Source organism: Schistocerca cancellata, chromosome 1 (genome assembly GCF_023864275.1).
Source record: "Schistocerca cancellata isolate TAMUIC-IGC-003103 chromosome 1, iqSchCanc2.1, whole genome shotgun sequence".
Classification (NCBI taxonomy): Eukaryota; Metazoa; Arthropoda; class Insecta; order Orthoptera; family Acrididae; genus Schistocerca; species Schistocerca cancellata.
In genome coordinates, this window is record NC_064626.1 from 182814679 (window position 1) to 182838064 (window position 23386).

The 23386-nt window shown below is 44.2% G+C and overlaps 1 protein-coding gene across 1 annotated transcript in view; it reads right to left on the bottom strand.

Moving 5' to 3' along the window:
- LOC126162174 (probable glutamate receptor) overlaps positions 1–23386 on the bottom strand; it is a 127697-nt gene that overhangs the window by 12857 nt on the left and 91454 nt on the right. Inside the window, exons 7-9 of the mRNA XM_049918529.1 lie at positions 19688–19884; positions 8117–8391; positions 3327–3530 (exon numbers count right to left, since the gene is read on the bottom strand). Of these exons, the coding sequence (XP_049774486.1) occupies positions 3327–3530; positions 8117–8391; positions 19688–19884 (676 nt within the window). The remainder of the gene's footprint in view (positions 1–3326; positions 3531–8116; positions 8392–19687; positions 19885–23386) is intronic.

Genomic DNA, 23386 nt, shown 5'->3' on the forward strand with positions numbered 1-23386 from the left:
AAGACAGAAGAAAGTAATAAGAAGTAGTAGAAATGAGAACTGCGAAAAACTTAACATGAGGATTGGGGGTCACGAAGAAGACGAAATTAAGGACTTTTGCTACCTAGGCAGCAAAATAAACCATGACGGACGAAGCAAAGAGGATATAAAAAGCACGTTCGAATCCTGCCTCGGGCATGGATGTGTGTGATGTCCTTAGTTAGGTTCAAGTAGTTCTAAGTTCTAGGGGACTGATGACCTCCGATGTTAAGTCCCATAGTGCTCAGAGCCATTTTGCTGGACTAGCACTCTTGGTAGAAAGGATATTTTGGAGGAATGGCTTGACCTCAGTCTGGGGATGTTTCCAGAATGAAATTTTCACTCTGCAGCGGAATGTGAGATGATTTCAAACTTTCTTAGTAGATTTAAACGGTGTGCCTGACCTTTTTCTTGTTTGGGTATCTCCGCTGGTAGAGCACTTGTCCGAAAAAGTTAAAGATCCAGAGTCTGAGTCTCAGTACGGTACACAGTTTTAATCTGCCGGGAAGTTGGATTCCTTCACGTTTGACGTCTTCCCCGACGGTGATGGCATCTTCGAGCAGGATAACTATGCATATCGGACTTCCAGAACTATGCTACAGGACTTTGAGGAGCGCGATAGTGATCTGATACTGATGACTTGGTCTCCAGAACTATCTGATCTCAACCTGTGTCAGCTCCACCCCATAAACACCGGCCCATAATTTACAGGAAGTATATGAACAGAATGTACACATCTAGTGCTACATATCTCCTGAGAGGACTTGGCGAATCCACTCTGCGCGGGATCTCTGTTACACTGCGTTCCACATTAGGGCACGCAAGTGGGCTGGTGGTCGTAATGACTTGGCTCAGCGGTGTAGCTCGACGAGTGTTCACATACTTCTGGTAATCCATCAAGCAAAGTGGGACTGCAGCCGGACGTGAAGTACTTGAATAATGATAACAAAACTAGTGGTTGAATTTGAATCCAACGTCGTTTATTCTTTTTATTCTTTTTAGCACATGCTACCTGTTTCGACAACAAGTGGTGTCAATTTCAGGCCCTAAAGCATAGTGGCTAATGAATGTCTTTGAACAGTAGTGTGTAAAAGTAGGATGAAGCAAACAGCTTGGTGGAATGATACAGTCAAGGCAGCCTGTAAAAGGAAAAAGAAGGCGTATCAAAAATGGCTACATACCAGAACCCAGGTAGACAGAAAGTTATGTTGAAGAAAGAAACAAAGCCAAACAGATAATTGCAGCATCCAAGAAGAAATCGTGGGAAGACTTTGGAAACAGGTTGGAGACTATGGGTCAAGCTGCTGGAAAACCATTCTGGAGTGTAATTAGCAGTCTTCGAAAGGGAGGTAAGAAGGAAATGACAAGTATTTTGGACAGGTCAGGAAAACTGCTGGTGAATCCTGTGGATGCCTTGGGCAGATGGAGGGAATATTTTGAAGAGTTTCTGAATGTAGGTGAAAATGCGATAAGTAATGTTTCAGATTTCGAGGTAGAATGGGATAGGAATGATGATGGAAATAGGATCACATTTGAGGAAGTGGAAAAAATGGTCAATAGATTGCAGTGCAATAAAGCGGCTGGGGTGGATGAAATGAAGTCGGAACTCATCAAATACAGTGGAATGTCAGGTCTTAAATGGCTACACAGGATAATTGAAATGGCCTGGGAGTTGGGACAGGTTCCATCAGACTGGACAAACGCAGTAATCACACCAATCTTTAAACATGGAAACAGAAAAGATTGTAACAACTACAGAGGTATCTCTTTAATCAGCGTTGTGGGTAAAATCTTCTCAGGTATTGTTGAAAGGAAAGTGCGAGTATTAGTTGAGGACCAATTGGATGAAAATCAGTGTGGGTTTAGGCCTCTTAGAGGTTGTCAGGACCAGATCTTTAGCTTACGGAAAATAATGGAGAAGTGTTGTGAGTGGAACAGGGAATTGTATCTATGCTTTATAGATCTAGAAAAGGCATATGACCGGGTTCCTAGGAGGAAGTTATTGTCTGTTCTACAAGATTATGGAATAAGAGGCAAACTTTTGCAAGCAATTAAAGGTCTTTACATGGATAGTCAGGCAGCAGTTAGAGTTGACGGTAAATTGAGTTCATGGTTCAGAGTAGTTTCAGGGGTAAGACAAGGCTGCAACCTGTCTCCACTGTTGTTCATATTATTTATGGATCATATGTTGAAAACAATAGACTGGCTGGGTGAGATTAAGATATGTGAACACAAAATAAGTAATCTTGCATATGCGGATGACTTAATTGTGATGGCAGATTCGATTCAAAGTTTGCAAAGTAATATTTCAGAGCTAGATCAGAAATGTAAGGAGTATGGTATGAAGAGTAGCATGTCCAAAACGAAAGTAATGCCAGTGGGAAAGAAATATAAACGGATTGAGTGCCAAATAGGAGGAACAAAGTTAGAACAGGTGGACGGTTTCAAGTACTTAGGATGCATATTCTCACAGGATGGCAACATAGTGAAAGAACTGGAAGCGAGGTGTAGCAAAGCTAATGCAGTGAGCGCTCAGCTACGATCTACTCTCTTCAGCAAGAAGGAAGTCAGTACCAAGACTAAGTTATCTGTGCACCGTTCAATCTTTCGACCAACTTTGTTGTATGGGAGCGAAAGCTGGGTGGATTCAGGTTACCTTATCAACAAGGTTGAGGTTACGGATATGAAAGTAGCTAGGATGATTGCAGGTACTAGTAGATGGGAACATTGGCAGGAGGGTGTCCACAATGAGGAAATCAAAGAAAAACTGGGAATGAACTCTATAGATGTAGCAGTCAGGGCGAACAGGCTTAGATGGTGGGGTCATGTTACACGCATGGGAGAAGCAAGGTTACCCAAGAGACTCATGGATTCAGCAGTAGAGGGTAGGAGGAGTCGGGGCAGAGCGAGGGGAAGGTACCTGGATTCGGTTAAGAATGATTTTGAAGTAATAGGTTTAACATCAGAAGAGGCACCCATGTTAGCACTGAATAGGGGATCATGGAGGAACTGTATAAGGGGGGCTATGCTCCAGACTGAACGCTGAAAGGCATAATCAGTCTTAAATGATGATGATGATGAAGCATAGCATGCCATCCACAACAGTTTTGGCCCGCTGTATATTATTCTGTTCATTGCGCAAGTAAACGGTTGCGGATGGCAGGTTATGCTTGAGGCCTGAAGATGAACCACCTGGTTTCGAAACTGTTAGCATGTACTAAAAGGAATGTTGGATTCAAGTACAGTGACTGGTTTTGTTATCACTACGCAAGTATTCACATAGTTTTGTTCAAGGAGGCGCAACGTACCTGCGGTGGAATAGTATCTCGAGCAAGAGGGCGACGACGGCGAAGGCGACGCCGTAGACGGGCACGAGCAGCGCGGGGTAGCAGTCGGCGATGCCCACCGACACGAAGCTGCTGCCGCGGCCCGCGGCGCACCGCGGCTTCCGCGTCGTGTACAGCCGGGACAGCTGGCGGTGCTGCAGGCCGCACTCCCAGATGCGCCGGTACCTGCAGGGCACGCACAGCAGGTGTCAGCGAGCCGAGCGCCACGACCGAGGGCGGCGCACACTGCTCAAGCCACTGGACTAGCGTTCGGGAGAAGTGAGGCGAAGTACTGATGCTAAGCCGTGTTCGCATCGACCCTCTGTCCATAATTATGTTGTATAAACGGAGATGATGTTTTAACTACTGACGACGCCTTTGGCACAATTGTTTTATGAATCTCCACTGCAGGGTGTATTTTACTTCTGATGAAGGTATATTTAGGTATACCGAAACTGTGGCCAAAAATTTTAATAAATCTATAAACTGTTTTGGCTGTCATCATTTACCGTTTGATGGCAGTTCCTATTGATCGGGATGGAGGCTTTGAACTGAATAAGGCATGGGACCTGGCGACTTCCTTAGTTTCTTTGGAAAGGCAATGTTTTACACTTAATGACAAATCTAGTTACTGTTAATGTTATTATGTTGACATCTGAATTTCAAATCAGACCCGTAAGCTGACAGAAGGCATACAAGCAATATCATTATTATGCATGCTACTGCACGCCACAGATGGAGCAGCACTCTAAGAGGGAGCTAAACTCGACAGACGGCGCTAACAATGCAGGAACCTAAGTACACACATCAAAAAAAGTTTTGCATCACCCTGGTTCCCAAAACTCCTGAAGATAGACGTTAACTGTAGATACTGTATCACAGACACAGTCCTTTTGACTATTCAGAGATGTCACTAAACCCGCCCAAAGATGTAAAAGACCTTGCATGAGCAGCGCCTATTGGCCGGAGGGGGTCCGACAGCCGATCAGTTCCAGTCATTCCACCAGGAAGGAGGTACACGGCTCGTGTTGTCTGTAGTTCAACCATGCCTAGACGGTCAATACTGAGGTTCGATCGCGACCGCATTTTACATTGTGCAAGGTGGTAATAGAAACCAGTACGTTGTCCTCGATGGTGAGTGTTCATCGGAGGCGAGGGTATCATCTGGAGTGCCCCAGGGAAGTGTTGTAGGTCCGCTGTTCTTTTCTATCTACATAAACGATCTTTTGGATAGGGTGAGTAGCAACGTTTGCTGTTTGCTGATGATGCTGTGGTGTACGGGAAGGTGTCGTCGTTGAGTGACTGTAGAAGGATACATGATGACTTGGACAGGATTTGTGATTGGCGTAAAGAATGGCAGCTAACTCTGTAACACCCCACCTGTCACTTATCTGGTTTTGGCGTGTGTTCGCTCCAACTAATTGACTAACAGATCAACAGAGAGTGCAAAACTGCCGCAATATCGGATAACGCAAAAAAAATAATAAGGCTCTGTGACTGCTGATTGAACAGTGTGGCAGTGTTGACATTAATTGATTCAGAATTAATCACTTTTAATTAAAATGGGGTGCACATTGATGTTATATTCAGCTATTGAACACCAGATGCAAATGTTGAACATAAAATTAATTAACAAAGTGACTTGGGATTTCAACTACTTCATTGAAAACAGATGCAGTCGATTAGCAAAAATTTATTTTAACTCCAGACCTTAAATCATCACATTACAAGACTCTCCTATCAGGCAGTGGTAGTAAATTGCGTTTGCGTGGAGTAAAGCGCGATAACTCAAAAGTAATTCCTATCGACTGACCCAGGCGTAATGCGAAGTGCGAGAAGAACTCTACAATACACGGCCCATGAAACCCTCGAGGAAACTTTGCCAGCGTGATCCAACAAATTAATCAGTGGCCGGAGTGGGCGCAATATCACCGAATACAGCGTGGCGGAGCGGCATCGTTGTGAAGACTTCGGACGACCTCGTGGTGCTGCAAGGCTGCGCTTGTCTATCCACTCCTAGCTATCTTGCTCAGCACATAGCTGAACCAAAACTTCCCGTCTCCAAGCTCAATCGTTCCATTTGCTAAGTCCTAAACCGCAGAGATGCTCACTCTTTCTCAGGCAAGCTGAGTAAAGAACGCCACGTCCGCACTCTAGGCGAGCTGGGAAGGAAAACCAGTCCGCTCTTCACCTCGGTTTCCCCTCCAGCAAAATCACTTACGCCAACTGCAGTGCAAGCCGCATCAATTATGCGTCGCTTCTCAGCGCCGACCAATGCCTGCTCTGGGAAGTGAACAAATTCCCACAAAATTTCCCTTCCTCTCAACTTCTGCTATTTAGCTCCTCCCAGGCCACCCATCAAGGTTAACGTCTGCACAAAACACAATTTTTCCAGAATTCTGACTCCCAGGACAGTACTTCAAATTTCTTGGTCCTATGTTCCCATCGGAGGCCGGCATATTTCATTCTGTCGCTCTTCACCTGATTTGCTTCAGACTCTGTGGACCATGAATTCAGCGTGAAGTTGCTACAGTCACGAACATGCATATTTCGGCCTCTGTTGACCGCTCCACTGTAGCTTTGCACAGCTTACTCGCATGTTTCACTGACAACGGGATGACGGACATTTATCAACAGGCGTACAAGTTCTCCATCTACTTCCCGGTACACCAGCATGGGGTCAACCACCCACTCGCTCATCTTAAGGCAGCTAGAGGCCACGCCCCGTTACAGCTTTCTCAGAGCTTGAGCCGCCCTAAGCTGCCTATTGCCGCTTCCCATCGGCGCTCCCCAGCCAGCCCACTTTCCTGGGATAAACTAGCCTCCAGTAAATCGATGTGTTTCCACCAAGTTTTCATGTCGTGTGAATTACTTTAAAACCATCACCCGAGATTAATTATTCCAATACGTCCATATTATACCCTCTAGAAGATGCATTGTGCCTTGTCAGTCATATTTGTTCCACCCTACTGTTCGCTCAACGTGAGTTAGGTGATCTTTAATGACTTCATGTAAAGGGTATAGTTCTTGCCATCTTACAACTCTAAATATAGATAAATGTAAATTAATGCAGATGAATAGGAAAAAGAATCCTGTAACGTTTGAATACTCCATTAGTAGTGTAGCGCTTGACACAGTCATGTCGATTAAATATTTGGGAGTAACATTGCAGAGCGATATGAAGTGGGACAAGCATATAATGGCAGTTGTGGGGAAGGCGGATAGTCGTCTTCGGTTCATTGGTAGAATTTTGGGAAGATGTGGTTCATCTGTAAAGGAGACCGCTTATAAAACACTAATATGGCCTATTCTTGAGTGCTGCTCGAGCGTTTGGGATCCCTATCAGGCTGGATTGAGGGAGGACATAGAAGCAATTCAGAGGCGGGCTGCTAGATTTGTTACTGGTAGGTTTGATCATCATGTGAGTGTTACGGAAATGCTTCAGGAACTCGGGTGGGAGTCTGTAGAGGAAAGGAGGCATTCTTTTCGTGAATCGCTACTGAGGAAATTTAGAGAACCAGCATTTGAGGCTGACTGCAGTACAATTTTACTGCCGCCAACTTACATTTCGCGGAAAGACCACAAACATAGGATAAGAGAGATTAGGGCTCGTACAGAGGCATATAGGCAGTCATTTTACCCTCGTTCTGTTTTTGGAGTGGAACAGGGAGAGAAGATGCTAGTTGTGGTACGAGGTACCCTCCGCCACCCACCGTATGGTGGATTGCGGAGTATGTATGTAGATGTAGATGTAGTTGGAAGGCGCCAATACAGCTGTACGATACGCGAATCCATTCTCCGACAGATCGTGCAACCATATCGGCAGCATATTGGCGAGGCATTCGTCTTCATGGACGAGAATTCGGCCCCTATCGTGCATATCTTGTGAATGACTTCCTTCAGGATAACGACATCGCTAGACTAAAGTGGCCAGCATGTTCTCCAGACATGAACCCTATCGAACAGGCCTGGGGTTGATTGAAAAGGGCTGTTTATGGACGACGTGACCCACCAACCACACTGAGGGATGTACGCCGAATCGCTGTTGAGGAGTGTGACAATCTGGACCAAGAGGCCCTGATGAACTTGTGGATAGTATGCCACGACGAATACAGGCATGCATCAATGCAAGAGGAGGTGCTACTGGGTATTTGAGGTGCCGGTATGTACAGGAATCTGTGCTACCAGCTCTGAAGGTCTCGCTGTATGGTGGTACAACATACAATGTGTGATTTTCATGAGCAATAAAATAAGTGATGTTTACGTTGAGCTCTATTCTAATTTTCTGTAGAGGTTCCGGAACTCTCGGAACCGAGGTGATGCAAAACTTTTTTTGATGCATGTACATACGCCCCCGCACAAACTATTGGTGTAAACATTCTCCAATGTAAATTTTCGCCTCAAGATGGCTAAATCATTGTCTGCCGAAACATCGTGCCAAGACGTCAGCGACACCTGGGTGCAATTGCAAAACTTCATCTGTGATAGTCGGTGGTGTAGGATGACACACGTCACCATTCCCCTACTAAGGTACTACGTATTTGAAAAAAGAAAAGAAAGAACATTTTTTTCTCCTGCTTAATCTTTGTAAAAGTTCAGTGTCAGAGAAAACAGAACCAAAGACGAATGAGATTTTCACTCTGCAGCGGAGTGTGCGGCACACAGTTTTAATCTGCCATAAAGTTTCAGAACCAAATCGTCCTGTAATTTAGAATCAGAAGCACAATAGTTTTTTTTGATTGATTTTAGTTGAGAGCGGCGGCGACACTCACGCTATCTTGAACATCTCCTTGTAGGCGCCGTTCTTCTGCACGGCGATGTAGGGGTGTATGAGCTGCAGGAATGGGATGGCCTGCAGGCCGCACTTCTCCTCCTCGCGGAACGTCTCCTGCACCAGCTGCCAGGCGGGGCTCAGCTCCGAGTGGAAGGCGAACGGCTCGGTGCGCATGCGCCGCACGCCCTCCTCCAGCGTCATGAAGTGCGGTTCGGAGCCCGGAGGCGCCACCTTCTGCCGGTACAGCGCGCGCCGCACCGGTTCATCTGTCGCCTGCGACACACGGCGGGGCGGCGAAGGTTTGCACGGTGAGGATATTGTCTCAGATCGAGGTGAACCTTTCTGCTTACTTGAATCTGATAGATTAACAAAATGGTTCAAATGGCTCTGAGCACTATGGGACTTAACTTCTGAGGTCATAAGTCCCCTAGAACTACTTAAACCTAACTAACCTAAGGACATCACACACATCCATGCCCGAGGCAGGATTCGAATCTGCGACCGTAGAGGTCTCGTGGTTCCAGACTGTAGCGCCTAGAACCGCTCGGCCACCTCGGCCGGCGATGGATTAACACTTGGATAGGAACAAATACAGTGCGTTCCGGGGAACAACCGCTTGGGAGGAGGATGGGCGGTTCGAACATCCGCTTGTGGGGCGAATATCGCTTTTTTCTGCCATTTACTAAGCCATTGTTTAATTTTAGATTTCGTAAAAATAAAAATATATAAACTGTTCAAATTAGAAGAAGCTAATTGTTTATTGTATTTCAGAACGAAAATCCATCAGTGTGAAATAAAATTTCATCAGTTTTGTGCAATATTTTAGCTATACACAAATAAGGAAGAGTCACTTCAGTAGTCCTAACTAATTCCTACATATCTCAATTTATTGATGAGGTAGATAATTGCTTTCCTAGTGTAAATAATACAAGGTTGTTCTAAATAATGGACCAATTTTGAAAATTTCGTATTTTTTCAAAAACAAATCCAAAATGAACAAGATTTATTTCAATGAAAAGAGTAACTTTCAAAACAATTTCATAATGTTTGATACCAATTTAATAAATTTGTCGTGTCACGGACTGCGCCCCTCCCCTCCCCACCCCTAGCGGGGCGGTTAGAGTCCTGCTTCGGGCATGGATATGTGTGTTGTTCGTAGCATAAGTTAGTTTAAGTAGCGTGTAAGTCTAGGGACCGATGACCTAAGCAGTTTGGTCCCTTAGGAATTCACATACATTTGAACATTTAATTAGTTTATATTAATTATTTAATAATCAGAAACGTGATAAATGTTATAAATGTTCAGCGTGGCCACAGTTGGCTGCACGGCAAACTACCACGCGGTAGCCAAATTCATCCCACACACGCGAAAGCATATCTGCTTTTACTGAGTGCGCGGCAGCAGATCGTTCAGAGTGGTTGGTAGAGGCGGGACGTAAACAGCTTCCTTCACATAACTCCATAAGAAATAGTCGCAGGGTGTGAGATCAGGAGATCTCGGTGGCCAGAAGTGCAGAGCCAGTTTCTCAAGTCCCTTGCGACCGATCCAGCTCTGAGGAAGGGAGTCATTCGAAAAGCCTCGGGGGGGGGGGGGGGGGGGGGGGAGCTCCTTCCTGTTGGAAAATGAAGTCCTGGGAATCTTCTATAGCTTGAGGGAACCTCCATTGTTCCAACATATGATGTATGGTGCGGCATTATGGAAGGAAGGATAGCCCGCATCTCGTGGTCGTGCGGTAGCGTTCTCGCTTCCCACGCCCGGGTTCCCGGGTTCGATTCCCGGCGGGGTCAGGGATTTTCTCTGCCTCGTGATGACTGGGTGTTGTGTGCTGTCCTTAGGTTAGTTAGGTTTAAGTAGTTCCAAGTTCTAGGGGACTGATGACCGTAGCAGTTAAGTCCCATAGTGCTCAGAGCCATTTGAACCCATTTTTGGAGGAAGGATAATTGGCCCCATTGGCAATCTAAATGGTACAATGTATGCTGATTTCCTACGTAATGTTCTACCAATGTTACTTCAAGATGTTTCACTGCATGACAGAATGGCGGTGTACTTCCAACATGACGGAAGTCCGGTACATAGCTCGCGTGTGGTTGAAGCGGTATTGAATAGCATATTTCATGAGAGGTGGATTGGTCGTCGAAGCACTACACCATGGCCCGCACGTTCACCGTATCTGACGTTCCCGGATTTATTTCTGTGGGGAAAGTTGAAGGATATTTGCTATCGTGATCCACCGACAACGCCTGACAACATGCGTCAGCGCATTGTCAATGTATGTGCGAACATTACGGAAGGCGAACTACTCGCTGTTGAGAGGAATGTCGTTACACGAATTGCCAAATGCATTGAGGTTGACGGACATCATTTTGAGAATTTATTGCATTAATGTGGTATTTACAGATAATCACGCTGTAACAGCATGCGTTCTCAGAAATGATAAGTTCGCAAAGGTACATGTGTTACATTGGAACAACCGAAATAAAATGTTCAGACGTACCTACCTTCTGTATTTTAATTTAAAAAACCTACCTATTACCACCAGTTCGTCTATAATTGTGAGCCATATGTTTGTGGCTATTACAGCGCCATCTATCACAAAGCGAAAAAAGTGGTCCAACTAAAACATTCATATTTCTTTACGCACTACACGAATATGTAATTAAAAATGGGGGTTCATATTAAAAAAAACGCAGTTGATATTCGTTTGACTTACGGCAGCGGCATCTAGCGCGCCAACCATAGCGCCATCTGGTTTCCCCCTTCAAGCTAGACAAGTTTCGTTCTTTGAAAGTTTTTCATTTGACGCTTATTTCGTGAGATATTTGGCCCAGTCACGATCAATGGGCCACCCTGTATATGAATATTTAAGGAAGACTGACATTGTCACGTACACCTTGTCAATAGTTGTTAACACTTATTGCATGAAAGGTGATGGATTGTCTTTATTATCAAAACTGCGTAACGAATGATTGCCTATAATAGCAGAGGTTGGAACGCCAGTGGAAATGAAACGGCAGGCGTAACTCAGACCCTGGGTGGAGAAGCCCGCACAGGTGTGTTGGTCCTGCTTAACACAGGGAGCAGCCCAAGACAAACAGTCGGCGCACCTAAGAGCTGAAGCGCAATAGGTTGGTGGCTGGCCGGTGTTGTAGCGAGGCCGGAAGGATAACCGGATAATACTTCAGAAACTCTGAAAATCTTGGACGTGACAGAGAGGAATGAGGTAGCGTTACCTCGTAAATCACGCAGGCTGGGTTATTTCCGAGGGTTTTTACTCTGAGAAGTGTACCATTGTATGAATTCCTAATTAACGGGAACAGGTATTTCCTCGCAAACTTTCCGCGCTGGACGACAAAAGACTAAAGTATGGTTGGTCGGCGTTTGGAAGAGTCTATAGAGAGGGAGAATATTCCGTGGTTTCGAGGATATGATTCGCCTTTTGCAATTACGAGGGAAGAGAGCTGAGCTTTGCTGGGATGCCAGCAGTGGAGAGAAATCGGTCTTCCGTTTTGAGCGCCCGTGTTTGACAGTCGCTGCTCCGTATCAACTTTTGTTGGTGCAGACGGACTTGCTGTCTTTCGTCTCAGGACGTTTGATAGTTAGTGAACGATTAGACACTGTACTTTTGAGAACTTACACGATTCTCCACTGCGCCTCTCGGTGCGGAGTCATCGTTAAGTACGCATCGTTTAGTGATTGAGAGCACTTCTTCCGTCTATACTCACGTTGAGACGTTATCTAAACTCCGTTCTTGTGGCTTGGACTTGGCGTTTCTCGTCTGCAGAAGATGACAGTATTAGATTATAGTAGTCAGAGAACCGCCTTCTGCCATCCTAATGTTTGAATGAGTTTTTATATATACATTTTGTGGCTGATTTGGTACCTAGATGATGTCAGTCATGTGTCGTATTTGTATTAGATTGCATAGCCATGAAAAGGGCATGTTTGGGCAATTGATCTATAATATTAGTTAGGAAATTCATTTATATCTCTTTATGTCTGTTGGACATTGATATATAAACATGTACGATATATAAAGGGGTTTTAATCTACAATATCTGTATAAGCATAAACAACATTTATCATTTTGTAGTTACTAGTTCCCCTAATCATTTATTTATGTTTTATGTTGTAATTTGTATGTTAAAAAAATAAGAAGGAGGAAATAATATTAACAGTAAGACCTCCTAAGATCTGTTTCAGGTGGTAGTCAGACAGGGCCAAATCTTCATTTTCGCGTTCTGTATTTTCCATTGCGCACATTCATTTCTACACCCGCCCGCTTGGACTAGCATCATGGAAACTCCGAGCAACACTCTGTGTCGTCCTGCACTATTGGTCGGCGACTAGCAGCTACCACACTAGGGAGTTACCGACCTACGCATAAGCTGCCGTTAACACCACAACGCAAACGACTTCGTTTGGAGTGGAGCCGCGAGCGGGAAGCGTGAAATACTGACGAAGGCGTCGCATTGTGTTCAACGACGAACCGGTGTTCCACCCCTCTGCTTATCATTTCAGGTCACGGCTGGTAGGGTGGTTGGCAGGATTCTGATGGCACAACGCCTCCTCGTGTGTAGCTTCTCATGTAGCAATATTGTGTAGCCATATTTCAGCAAGAAAATGGTCGTCAACAAATGGCAGCTGTCTCTATGTACTGATGAGGTGGTAGTGTGGCCAGCGAGATCTCCTGATATGATAGTGACAAAACATGTGTGGGGCCAGTACAGAGATCAACTCTGTCCCTGTGTCTATATTCCATATATCAAGGACCAGTTACAGCATGGAAATGGATACAGAGGCTTTTGTGGGCTTTATGACACACTTACCACCCGAATCAGTTTATGCATACGGGCTAGAGCTGCCGCAACTTCATATTCGTAAGAGGGTTCATACGGCCAAGCCCTTGGTAAATTTGGCTCGATTTTGTTATCACCAAAATAACGTCACATATCCTCTCAACCCGTGAAATTCAATTTCAATTCCTCTTCTCCTTCTGGCTGCTGCACTTTTTGTGTCAGGTTGAGTACTAGTGTGCCTTCTACATGAATCACGATAGAACTTGGGTTAAATTTTAGCTTGCACACCGGAACTGAAAGTTTGCCTTGCTGCCATTTGTATGTTGCCTGACGACATGGTTGCCGATTAGCGTCACCATGGTGCTGCTTGTAACACAATTTAATGCCTTACTTATTTTTCAGCTGTATTCTAAGATAAGTCGAATGGTCAGTATTGCCTCGCGTGTCCCTACATTTCTCCGGAATCCAAACTGATCTTCCCCGAGGTTGGCTTCCACCGGTTTTTTCATCTTTCTCTAAATAACTGGTGTTACTATTTCCCAACAATGACATATTAAGCTGATAGTTTGGTGCTGTTCACACTTATAAGCACCTGCTTTCTTTGGCATTTTCTTGAAGTCTGGCGGTATTTCGTCTGTCTCATACATCTTGCACTACAGATGGAACAGCTTTGTCGTGGCTGGCTCTCCCTAAGCTATTAGTAGTTCTGGCGGTATGTCATCTGCTCCTGGAGCCTTGTTTCGACTTATGTCTTTCAGTACTCTGTCAAATTCTTATCGCAGTATCGTGTCTCCCATCTCATCTTCATCTACGTCCTCTTCCATTTCTATAATATCATCTTGAAATTCATCTCCCTTGTGTCGATCCTCTATATACTCCCATCTTTCAGTTGTCTTTGCTTAGGACTAGATTTCCAGCTGAGCTCTGTATCTTCATACTGCTGCTTCTGTTTTCTGCAAAGGCCTCTTTAATTTTCCTGTTGGCGGTATACATCTTTTCCCTAGTGCTACATACTTCTAAACCCTAACAATTATCTTCTAGTCATTCCTGTTTAGTCACTGTTAACTTCCTGTCAATTTCATTTTTTTAGACGTTTGTATTCCCTTTCTTCTAGTTCATTTGCTACCTTATTTAATATGCTGTCACTATTATTGTACTATGTGGTTTTATTTTACACCTCAGTTACTGATTACCGTGTATTTCCTGTAGTTTTTAGCACTGAGGATGGCTATTCATCTGAAATCTTGATCTGTAACAAAATACATATTTGATTTGCGAATAATTGCTGAATTCTTCTTCTTGAAATATACTACAGTCGCTGCGTACAACTGTTCTGATGGACTCCATGTTTGTTAACCAAAGGGAAGCCTTAATTGGTTTACAAAGGGCATCAGTATATAGCGGACTATGTCAACAATGATGATAAAACTTACTGGATTTGTGTGAAGGTTATAAAGAATAAATTCAGAGGAAGACAGCAACAAAAAATAATAATGGTTCAGGCGACGATGACCATGCTTGAATTACAGGCGAAACAACAAATGAAGTGCGAAAACATCCTGCAAGCGCAAAAAATGATACTACAATTTTGCCAAATCGTTTGAAGACGTAGGGCAGCTCTACAAACGAGGTTACAGATTAGTAACACCGTTATCATCACGCAGAAGTGCGAGTCACTAGCTGAATGGTATTAGGAGAAAATAAGTGGGACCTAGCAAGATACGACCGATTCTGGAGCAATATTATTTGAAGAAATTATTTAGTTATGAATGATGGGAGCAAATTTTTTATTTGTAGATGACAACAGAGGACCGAATGAGACAACGTTGCGGTCTGTCAGCGAAAAGAGACTCTTACGTTTGTCAAACTGTGGCTCATTCCTTGTGGCTGGTACGTTCAAGAGTTCCAACAACCAGTTTGCACTCGTGTTTGTTCCTAACACCAAACGAAGAAGTTCTTGGGAGGAAACTAATACTATTCCAACTGGCTATATTTTGCTGCTGAACGAAAGTCGAGAAACATATGCATTGGTCACACGCTCCTATAACATTTGCACGTTGTCGATGGCTTAGACGTACAATACACCAGTACCAGGTCCTCCAGCATAGCCTCCCAGTTCACAAGAACTGAATCCGTTGAATTTCTGATAAGGGAACATTTAAGGGCATTGGTGTATGTCCAACACATCGGTAATGTGCGGACGGTATAGGCGCTTGTGACCGATGCATATGACACTTCCGAATGGAGGGAGGCGTATTTGGAAGAGGGCGTGGTTGATTCAGTCGGGCGAAATGATGCGTCACAAGATGAATGGCATCCACATGTATCACTGCCTGCTGTGTCTGCTTCTACGGAACACATAGGAAGGAGTGAAAAGATTGGTCAATATCTCAAAAGGTATTGGTTTCCGGACATATCACTATAGGAACTTTTGTTCTACTTTTGACCGATACCTCCTGTAGAAATATGTCACACTTTTCCAAGCACTCTGCATACCTTAATCCAAAATCATTTACTTCATGGATTTCGTTATTCATTTCGCACTATCTTACGTTAAAAAATACAATAGACTACCCTAAAATTTAAACTTTTCCTATGGTATTCAGTAGTTTCTGTATTTCGTCGATCTCTCCTTGTTGGAAACCTTTAAGCTGTAGCAAGATCACCACTGAACGACCATTCCACAGCTGAAACTGTGTTCAAAATCATTGTTGTACATTTCAAGAGATGTTGTTTCTCCTACGTCATATACTTAAATGCTGAAGGCGACTGCCAACAGCTGTTAAGTAGTTTATGAAATGATTGCCACTGAGCTATCTGTATGTCCTGCATTATAACTACTGGTTTCGGTTAACAACCATCACCCCAACATAAACGTTCATATATTTCTTATGTATCATGTAATGTTGCATCAATAGCGCCCCAGCTGCATTAATGACATTGCCATACTGATAAGATACGACGTGATACGCAAACAATATACATTATATGCACTATTGACCACTAGATATCAAAACTGACTAAATCCACAGTTAACTATCTGGCCGAAATGGAGAGGCAGTCACAGCTAATTTAAGACTAGGCAGATCTCATTTACTGGAGCGCAGGTGCGCGGGCTGTTCAATAAAGAATGATCATAATTTTTTTGACAACATACCTTTACTCATCCTCATAATTTTGATGGTCCTTCTCAAAGGAGTCTCCCATGAATGCGATGCAATTGTCCCAGCGTTACTGCCAGTCATCAAATACATGCTGGAAACCATTTTTTGAGAGGTCCTTCAAAATCGGCTCCGCAGCCTTCACCACTGCTTCTGATGATTGATAATGCCTCCCACGAAGGCGTTTCTTCGCGTTAGGGAATAAAAAAAGTCACATGAAGCTAAATGCGGAGTATAGTTAGGGTGAGGGATGCACTTGACATTGATTTTTGCAAGGTATTCAGCAACAACACTGGTAATATGCGGCCGCGCATTATCGTGGTGCAGCATCCAGCGCGCTTCATGGAAATGTGGTCTTGTGCGCCTGATATGGACTTGCAATGTTTTCCGGACATCCCTGTAGTATTATCCAGTTACTGATGTGTGCGCAAGTACAACATTCTGATAAACCATTACATGACTATCAAAGAATGAGGACTATAACTTTCCCAGCAGAAGCAACCACTTTTGCTTCATGGGGGTTGGTGATGGAGATTTCCCCACTGAGTTTTGCTGTTTGCTCTAAGGATCCAAATTATTTAGCCAAGTTTCATCAGTAGTGACTACATTTGAAAGAAACTCCGGATATTCCTCTAACATCAGCTATAACTGTATACAGACCTGCACGCTAATGTCCTTTTGTTTGGGAATCAACAGTCTTGATACCCACCACACACAAACACGTAAAACTAAACGGAACTCCTCCCGAACAGACCGTGAAGGGACAACGGTACCGACCGGCCACCGTGTCATCCTCAGACGACGGGCGTCACTGGATGTTGATATGGAGGGGCATGTGGTCAGCACACCGTTCTCCCGGCCGTATGTCAGTTTCCGAGATCGGAGCCGCTACTTCTCAGTCAAGTAGCTCCTCAGTTTGCCTCACAAGGGCTGAGTGCACCCCGCTTGCCAACAGCGCTCGGCAGACTGGATGGTCACCCATCCAAGTGCTAGCCCAGCCCGACAGCGCTTAACCTCGGGGTACTGACGGGAACCGGTGTTACCACTACGGCAAGGCCGTTGGCAAACAAACACGTATCATATGTAATTTTTCTGTTACCCACGTGTGGGTGGCACCCAATGAAATGTTCAGTATTTCAGGAGGTAATTCGTCGATCCTCTCTCATAATGACGGCAGTAGTGTTGATGTTTTCTTCCGTAAGAGCAGTAACTGGAGCACCGGGTTCACCTTCCTTTGAAACTGATTGTCTCCCCTCTTCAAGCATTTTAAACAACCTTCCAGCTGTGCTGTAGGGAAGAACAGACTCTCTATAACATTGTATAGGCCTCAGCTGAAGTGTTATTGAGACAAAAGCAGAATTTCAAAGACGCATTTTGTTCCTCGCGTGTTACCTCCGTTGCAGCAGTAGGCGATACTGAACACCTCTGACCCTGCCTGCGTCTGACAGGCGGGAACAAGGAGTGTCAACAATGAAACTAGTACGGCGTGTTTGTTGCACATTAAGCTAACAGAATATCATAAGATTAAACTTTAGCGCGAGAAGTCATGACCATAAAAAAATTATGATCATTCTTCATTGAACATCCCTCGTAAAACGTCGCACGAAATCAGCGGAAGGATTCATTCGTGAGTTTCAAAATACTAGGCGCAGTCTAACTAGCACAATGTCTGTTCTTAGGGAGGTAGAAAGAAGGGAGTACAATGATCGTGCTGTTCCTCATAACCCACACATTTTTGTAGCCAACGCTAGCGACGTTTGGGATCGTATAAAGAGCGATGCTGCTGGTTCAAGAACGATTCAAATCGCTCTGAGCACTATGGGGCTTAATATCTGAGGTCATTAGTCCCCTTCACTTAGAACTACGTAAACCTAAGTAACCTAAGGGCATCAGACACATCCATGCCCGAGGCAGCATTCGAACCTGAGACCGTAGCGGTCGCGCGGTTCCAGACTGAAGCGCCTAGAACCGCTCGGCCACACCGGCCGGCGACGCTGCTGGACGTTGGGTGACTGTAAGCGGACCTGTGATAAATCACGCTGTAACCTGTAGCAATCCGATGGAAGTGTTTGGACTTGGAGTATGCCTATAGGATGTTACCTGCTATCATGTATAGCGTTAGCAGTGAAATACGGAGGAAGTGGTTACTGTACTCTCCTTAATGTGCTGAAGAAAGGCTAAATTTGGAGAAGAGCAGATGTTACAGCATTGTGTAATGTATACAGTAGAGGAACAGTTCGGAGACGATGACTGCTTGTATCCGGATCACAGTGCACCCTAGGAAATGGTTTGTCGACAATAACATTCCTGAAATGGAATGGCCCGTCTAGACTCCCGACCTGAACGCAACGGAACACCTTCGGGATGACTTGTAGAATTCTGGCTGAGAGATTGGTTTTTGAGTTATCATACTTCTGAGTGGTTTGCTGCGGCCCGCCGCGAATCCCTCACATGTGCTTCCAACCTACATCCTCAGTTATTGCTGCATGTATTCCAATCCCTGTATTTCTCCACAGTTTTTACCCTCTACAGGTCCCTTACTACTGTGGAAGTTGTTAGCTGATGTCTCAACATATGTCGTTTTGTCCTATCCTTTCTTGTGTTTTCCATTCACCCTTTCCTCGTCGAATCTGCGGGGAACCGCCTCACTCCTTACGTCATCAGACCACCTAATTTTGTACATTTTCTGTAGCACTACATCTCGATTTATTCGACTCTCTAATTTTCGAGTTTTCCCAGAGGCCATGTTTCACTACCGTACAATGCTGTGCTCCAAACGTACATTGTCATAAATTTCTTCCTCAAATTAAGACTTAGGTTAGATACTAGTAGACTTCTCCTGGCAAGGAATGTCCTTTTTGCCGGTGCTAGTCTGCTATTACGCGATAATAATTCGGCAAAAAATCTTATTGCCATCGTCAGGTGGTTCCTGATGACTGCTGCTCCTCTCCTGTCGGCGTCCTATGTATGCTGGCCGTTAGCCCCTCCGCCACTCCGCTCCTAGTGCTGTCCTCGAGGCGCCCGACATGGATGGTGGCGGTGGTCTGGATAGCTGCCCTCGGCTCTCAACTCCTGATTGCAGTGTACGTGCTATCGCTGTCGGATACGGACCTCACTGTTCGGAAAGGCTTTTCTTTTTCTAGGTTCAGTGCAGGGTTCCACGTCTGACTCAATTGTAGGCCACTATCTTTGTTTTGGACCCTGATTTCAAAGACCTCTTTAGTCACGCAGTCCCAGAAGGAGGAAGATTGCCTAAGTATTTTAGTGTTGTTGTAGTCCATAGTATGGCCATGGAGTCATTACGAGATGACCCTGCTGGACTCCCGAGAACTTACAAATACGCTAGGAGCACGTGGGATACCTTCGGGATGAGTTAGAATGTTGACTTCAGTCCAAATCTTATCGTCCTACATCAATTCTTTTTCTGGTTTCGGTTCTTGAGGAGGAATGGGCCGCTATTCCTGGACGGGCATTCCAACACCTCACGGAAAAAGTGTCCCCAGTACAGTTTTGATACTGTGATGGTTGCTATAATGCTTTGCCATTTATTTCGTAAAACATCAATACTGAAATTGACAGAAACTCCTGGTTTACTTTCATCGCCTTATTACCGGGAAGAAGTGCCTGTTGTAGACGATGTCGTGGACGCCGAGCCCGAGCGGGCTGTAGAGCAGGTCGGCGAGCGTCCGGATGGAGGTGGTGGTGGACTGCAGCAGCACCACGATGCTGGCCGAGTAGGAGGTGTACAGGAACATCACCGTCACCAGCAGGGACAGCGTCACGATGCGGCCCGGCACGCCGCGGCTCTCTGCTGGCGAACCTGTGCAAGAGGAGACCGAGCCGGTGCTGCCGGATTCTCGCGATTCCCACTGCCACGGCGTCATCCCGAAATACTGGCGCCAGCAGAATATACAGTACAGCACTGGTTCAAATCACTAAGTGTGAATTACCGTGACGCGGTATACGTGGATCGAATGAGATGTCTGCTAGAGGCGTTCCAGGCTAGAAATTTGCGATCGTAGTTTTCGCGCGGTTCCATACTGTAGCGCCTAGAACCGCTCGGCCACTCCGGCCAGCGGAGGAGGAGGAAATCGGGTTTGGTCATTTAATGATAAGTTAGCATCCTGGGTCATATGTTTATTGATTTCAAGTTTTTCCATGAGGGTCATATTTCTATTTTTCTTAACAGTAAGTAGAGCGTAAGAATCTGCAACCTATGTGTATTTTCCTGTTAAAAGATGTTCGCCAAATGTTGAATCTACTTTAATCCATGTCCAGCGTCCCTGAAGAAACCACACATATGTAGATTGTGAAGTTTTACAAATAGTTACGAAAGAGTTCGACAGTAAAAACTGGCGTAAGATGTTCTAAAATCTGAGAAAAATATGGCTAAGCTATAGGGAAAAACGGGTAATATACAATATATACAAGAACCAAGAAAAAACAACTACTGCTCAATCCATACGTCGAAGAAGCAATGAAAGAAACAAAGAAAGGCTCAAGAATGGGATTAAAATTTAAGGTGAAAGGGTATAAGTGATCAGATACCTGAGATATTGCTATCCTCAGTGAAAGAGAAGAAGAATTGCAGGATCTGTTGGATGGACTGAATAGTTTAATAAGAACAAAATATGGATTGAGAGTAAATGGAAGAAAGACGGAATTAATGTAAAGTAGTAGAAATGAATATACCGAGAAGCTCACTTTAGCCCAACTGTGCAGGTGAGCTCAAGGCAGCCCGCCGGTGGACACATAAGCGGATTCATCTCCATCTACATCAGAATTGATGATCACGAAGTACATGAAGTTAAGGCATTCTGCTACCTAGGCAGCAAAATAACCAATCATGAAAGGAGCAAAGAGGACGTAAAAAGCAGACTGGCACTGGTGAAAAGGACATCCCTGAAAAGGACATTCCTAAGATGTAAAACTTAATTTGAGGAAGATATTTATGAAAACGTACGTTTAGAGCACAACATTGTATGGTATTGAAACACGACCTGTTGGAAAACCGGAAGAGAAGATAATCGAAGCGTTTAAGATGTGGTGCTGCAGAGGAATGGTTGAAAATCAGGTGGGCTGATAAGGAATGAGGAGGTCCTCCACAGAATCGGCCAGGAAAGGAATGTTTGGAAAGCACTGACAAGAAGAAAGGATAGGATGATGGGACGTCTATTTAGACATCACGGAATAACTTCCATGGGACTAGAGGGAGCTGTAGACGATAAAAGCTTAAGAAGGAGACAGAGATTGGAATACATCCAACAAATAATTCAGGACGTAAAAGAATAGTAGGGAAGGCAGCAACAGTGCTCGACAGGGTGACATTTCATTGTGCCCAAGACATTATCACACTAAGTTCAATGCCCCTCAAGGTACGTGATGTGGCTGTATGATCAGCTGAGCGAACATTTCTGTCCCGTCGGGCGCTAGTACCGTGGGGCCTGTGTGGTACTGCATGGCACAATTAATAACGCGCCGATTGAATATTCGTATGACAATCGTAGGATCCCTTCCAACACGAGTAGAAATACCGTGGAATAATAAACCGCAGTCTCGATGAACCACGATTCTCGTCTGTTGAATTCCGACATGTGCTGGGTATTTCACTTGTATACGTTAGACAACACGACATCGTTAAATACGATTCCTGTATTAGAAACCTGTCGTGCCATATTTCCTTTTCCCTTATATACAGAACATGGATGATATCGATCACAATTATTTTCTGCAGTTTGTAAGAGGTCCGAGCAGATGTAATACAGATGTAATTTTATGTAAGAGGTCCGAGCAGATGTAATTTCGATGTATTGCTCATGCGCCGCCTGCGATATGCAAGGTACAAGAGAATCGCTGACCAGAGAGCAGTGTTGACTGAGTAGTAACTGTGTAGCTGTAGCAGTAAGTAGTTGCTAGTCTGCGCTTGTGTGGAGTCTGCTCTGGTCTGGTCTGGTGTATCGTGTTGGCTGGTCGGTCGCGGTGCAGCGATGCCGGAGCCTGAGTATTATTGTATAAGGTAAAAAGCATCCTCGCGCATATCTAGTAATGTTATGTGAACTCCGATGTAAATGTTTTAAAAATGTCCTAATAATAATCTTTGTGATATAAAGTATTTTTTTTGTACGAGCATTCATTTCAATTTAAAGAATTTACTAATTTCTCCAATCCATGATCATTCCGATTGTTGCAAAAGAAAAATCAGTTGCTTCCTTTCATAAATGACAAATGTATCGGCCAGCATTGCACAGAGCTGTGCCGGAAAAAGGTTATTGTAAGAGCAGATAGTTGGCGACTTTATTGAGATAAGAATTTTTTTTGCTTTTTGATTCAGAATGGTCTTACATGGCCATGACGCAGCACTGCTGTCGTCCAAAATTTACCAGGTTACTGAATTTATTTTTTATTACGAGGTTTAGGAATTTTTCTGTTTCGAGCTTACATTAAATGAGTAACAAATTTTGTGTGGAGGTTAAATGTGAATGAATTTCTGTAGGGAGGTTATAAATGGGAACCAATTTTGTTCTGAGGTTATACTAAAATTAGATTCATATTCATATTCATTATTATTATTTATTATAATTTTGTGGGGAGGTTACACTAAAATTAGAATCATCATATTATATATACAATTTTTTGTGGGGAGGTTACAAGTTGCACTCAATATCTAAGCACCTGCATATCTAAGTATCTAGTACACTTCACCAGTTCGAAATTCGTTGCATGCTGTCCCAATCTTAATGGCCATCAATATATTGTCGTTAAATATTGTTCACGTCCAGTTCTGTAGCGTTGAGAACGTTATTAATCCATGGAGCGATGACATGCTGCACCTATCTGTTCCAAGTCCCAAGCACATCGATGTCGAACCTGCCATACCTTTTCCCATTGAAAATCCCATCACCTTTTGAACCATTGCCCTACCTGTATGTAATATTTTTAATCCCATTCCACCTACTGCCATAAAACTAATGCCAAACGTCCTCCGACTAAACTAGAACATACTGTCCTCATCCGCCCAGCTTACACATTACTGCATCCAAAGAATTCTGCCTGTCCCACTCTTGCTGTAGAAGACACTGTCCCTTTCATTTTCACCACCCATCTGAACATCTATGCTTTTTAGTGACCCCATATCCTTCAGAAAATAACCCTGGGGATCTGTATTCCACCTAAATGTCACCTCAACATATCTTCAAAATCACTACCCTTTACTATTCACCCATCTAGACAACGAAGTACAATCACTCCTCCAGTTTGTTTCGTGCAGGACATCCCATCCTTCTGAACCCATTTACATTCCACAGCAATAT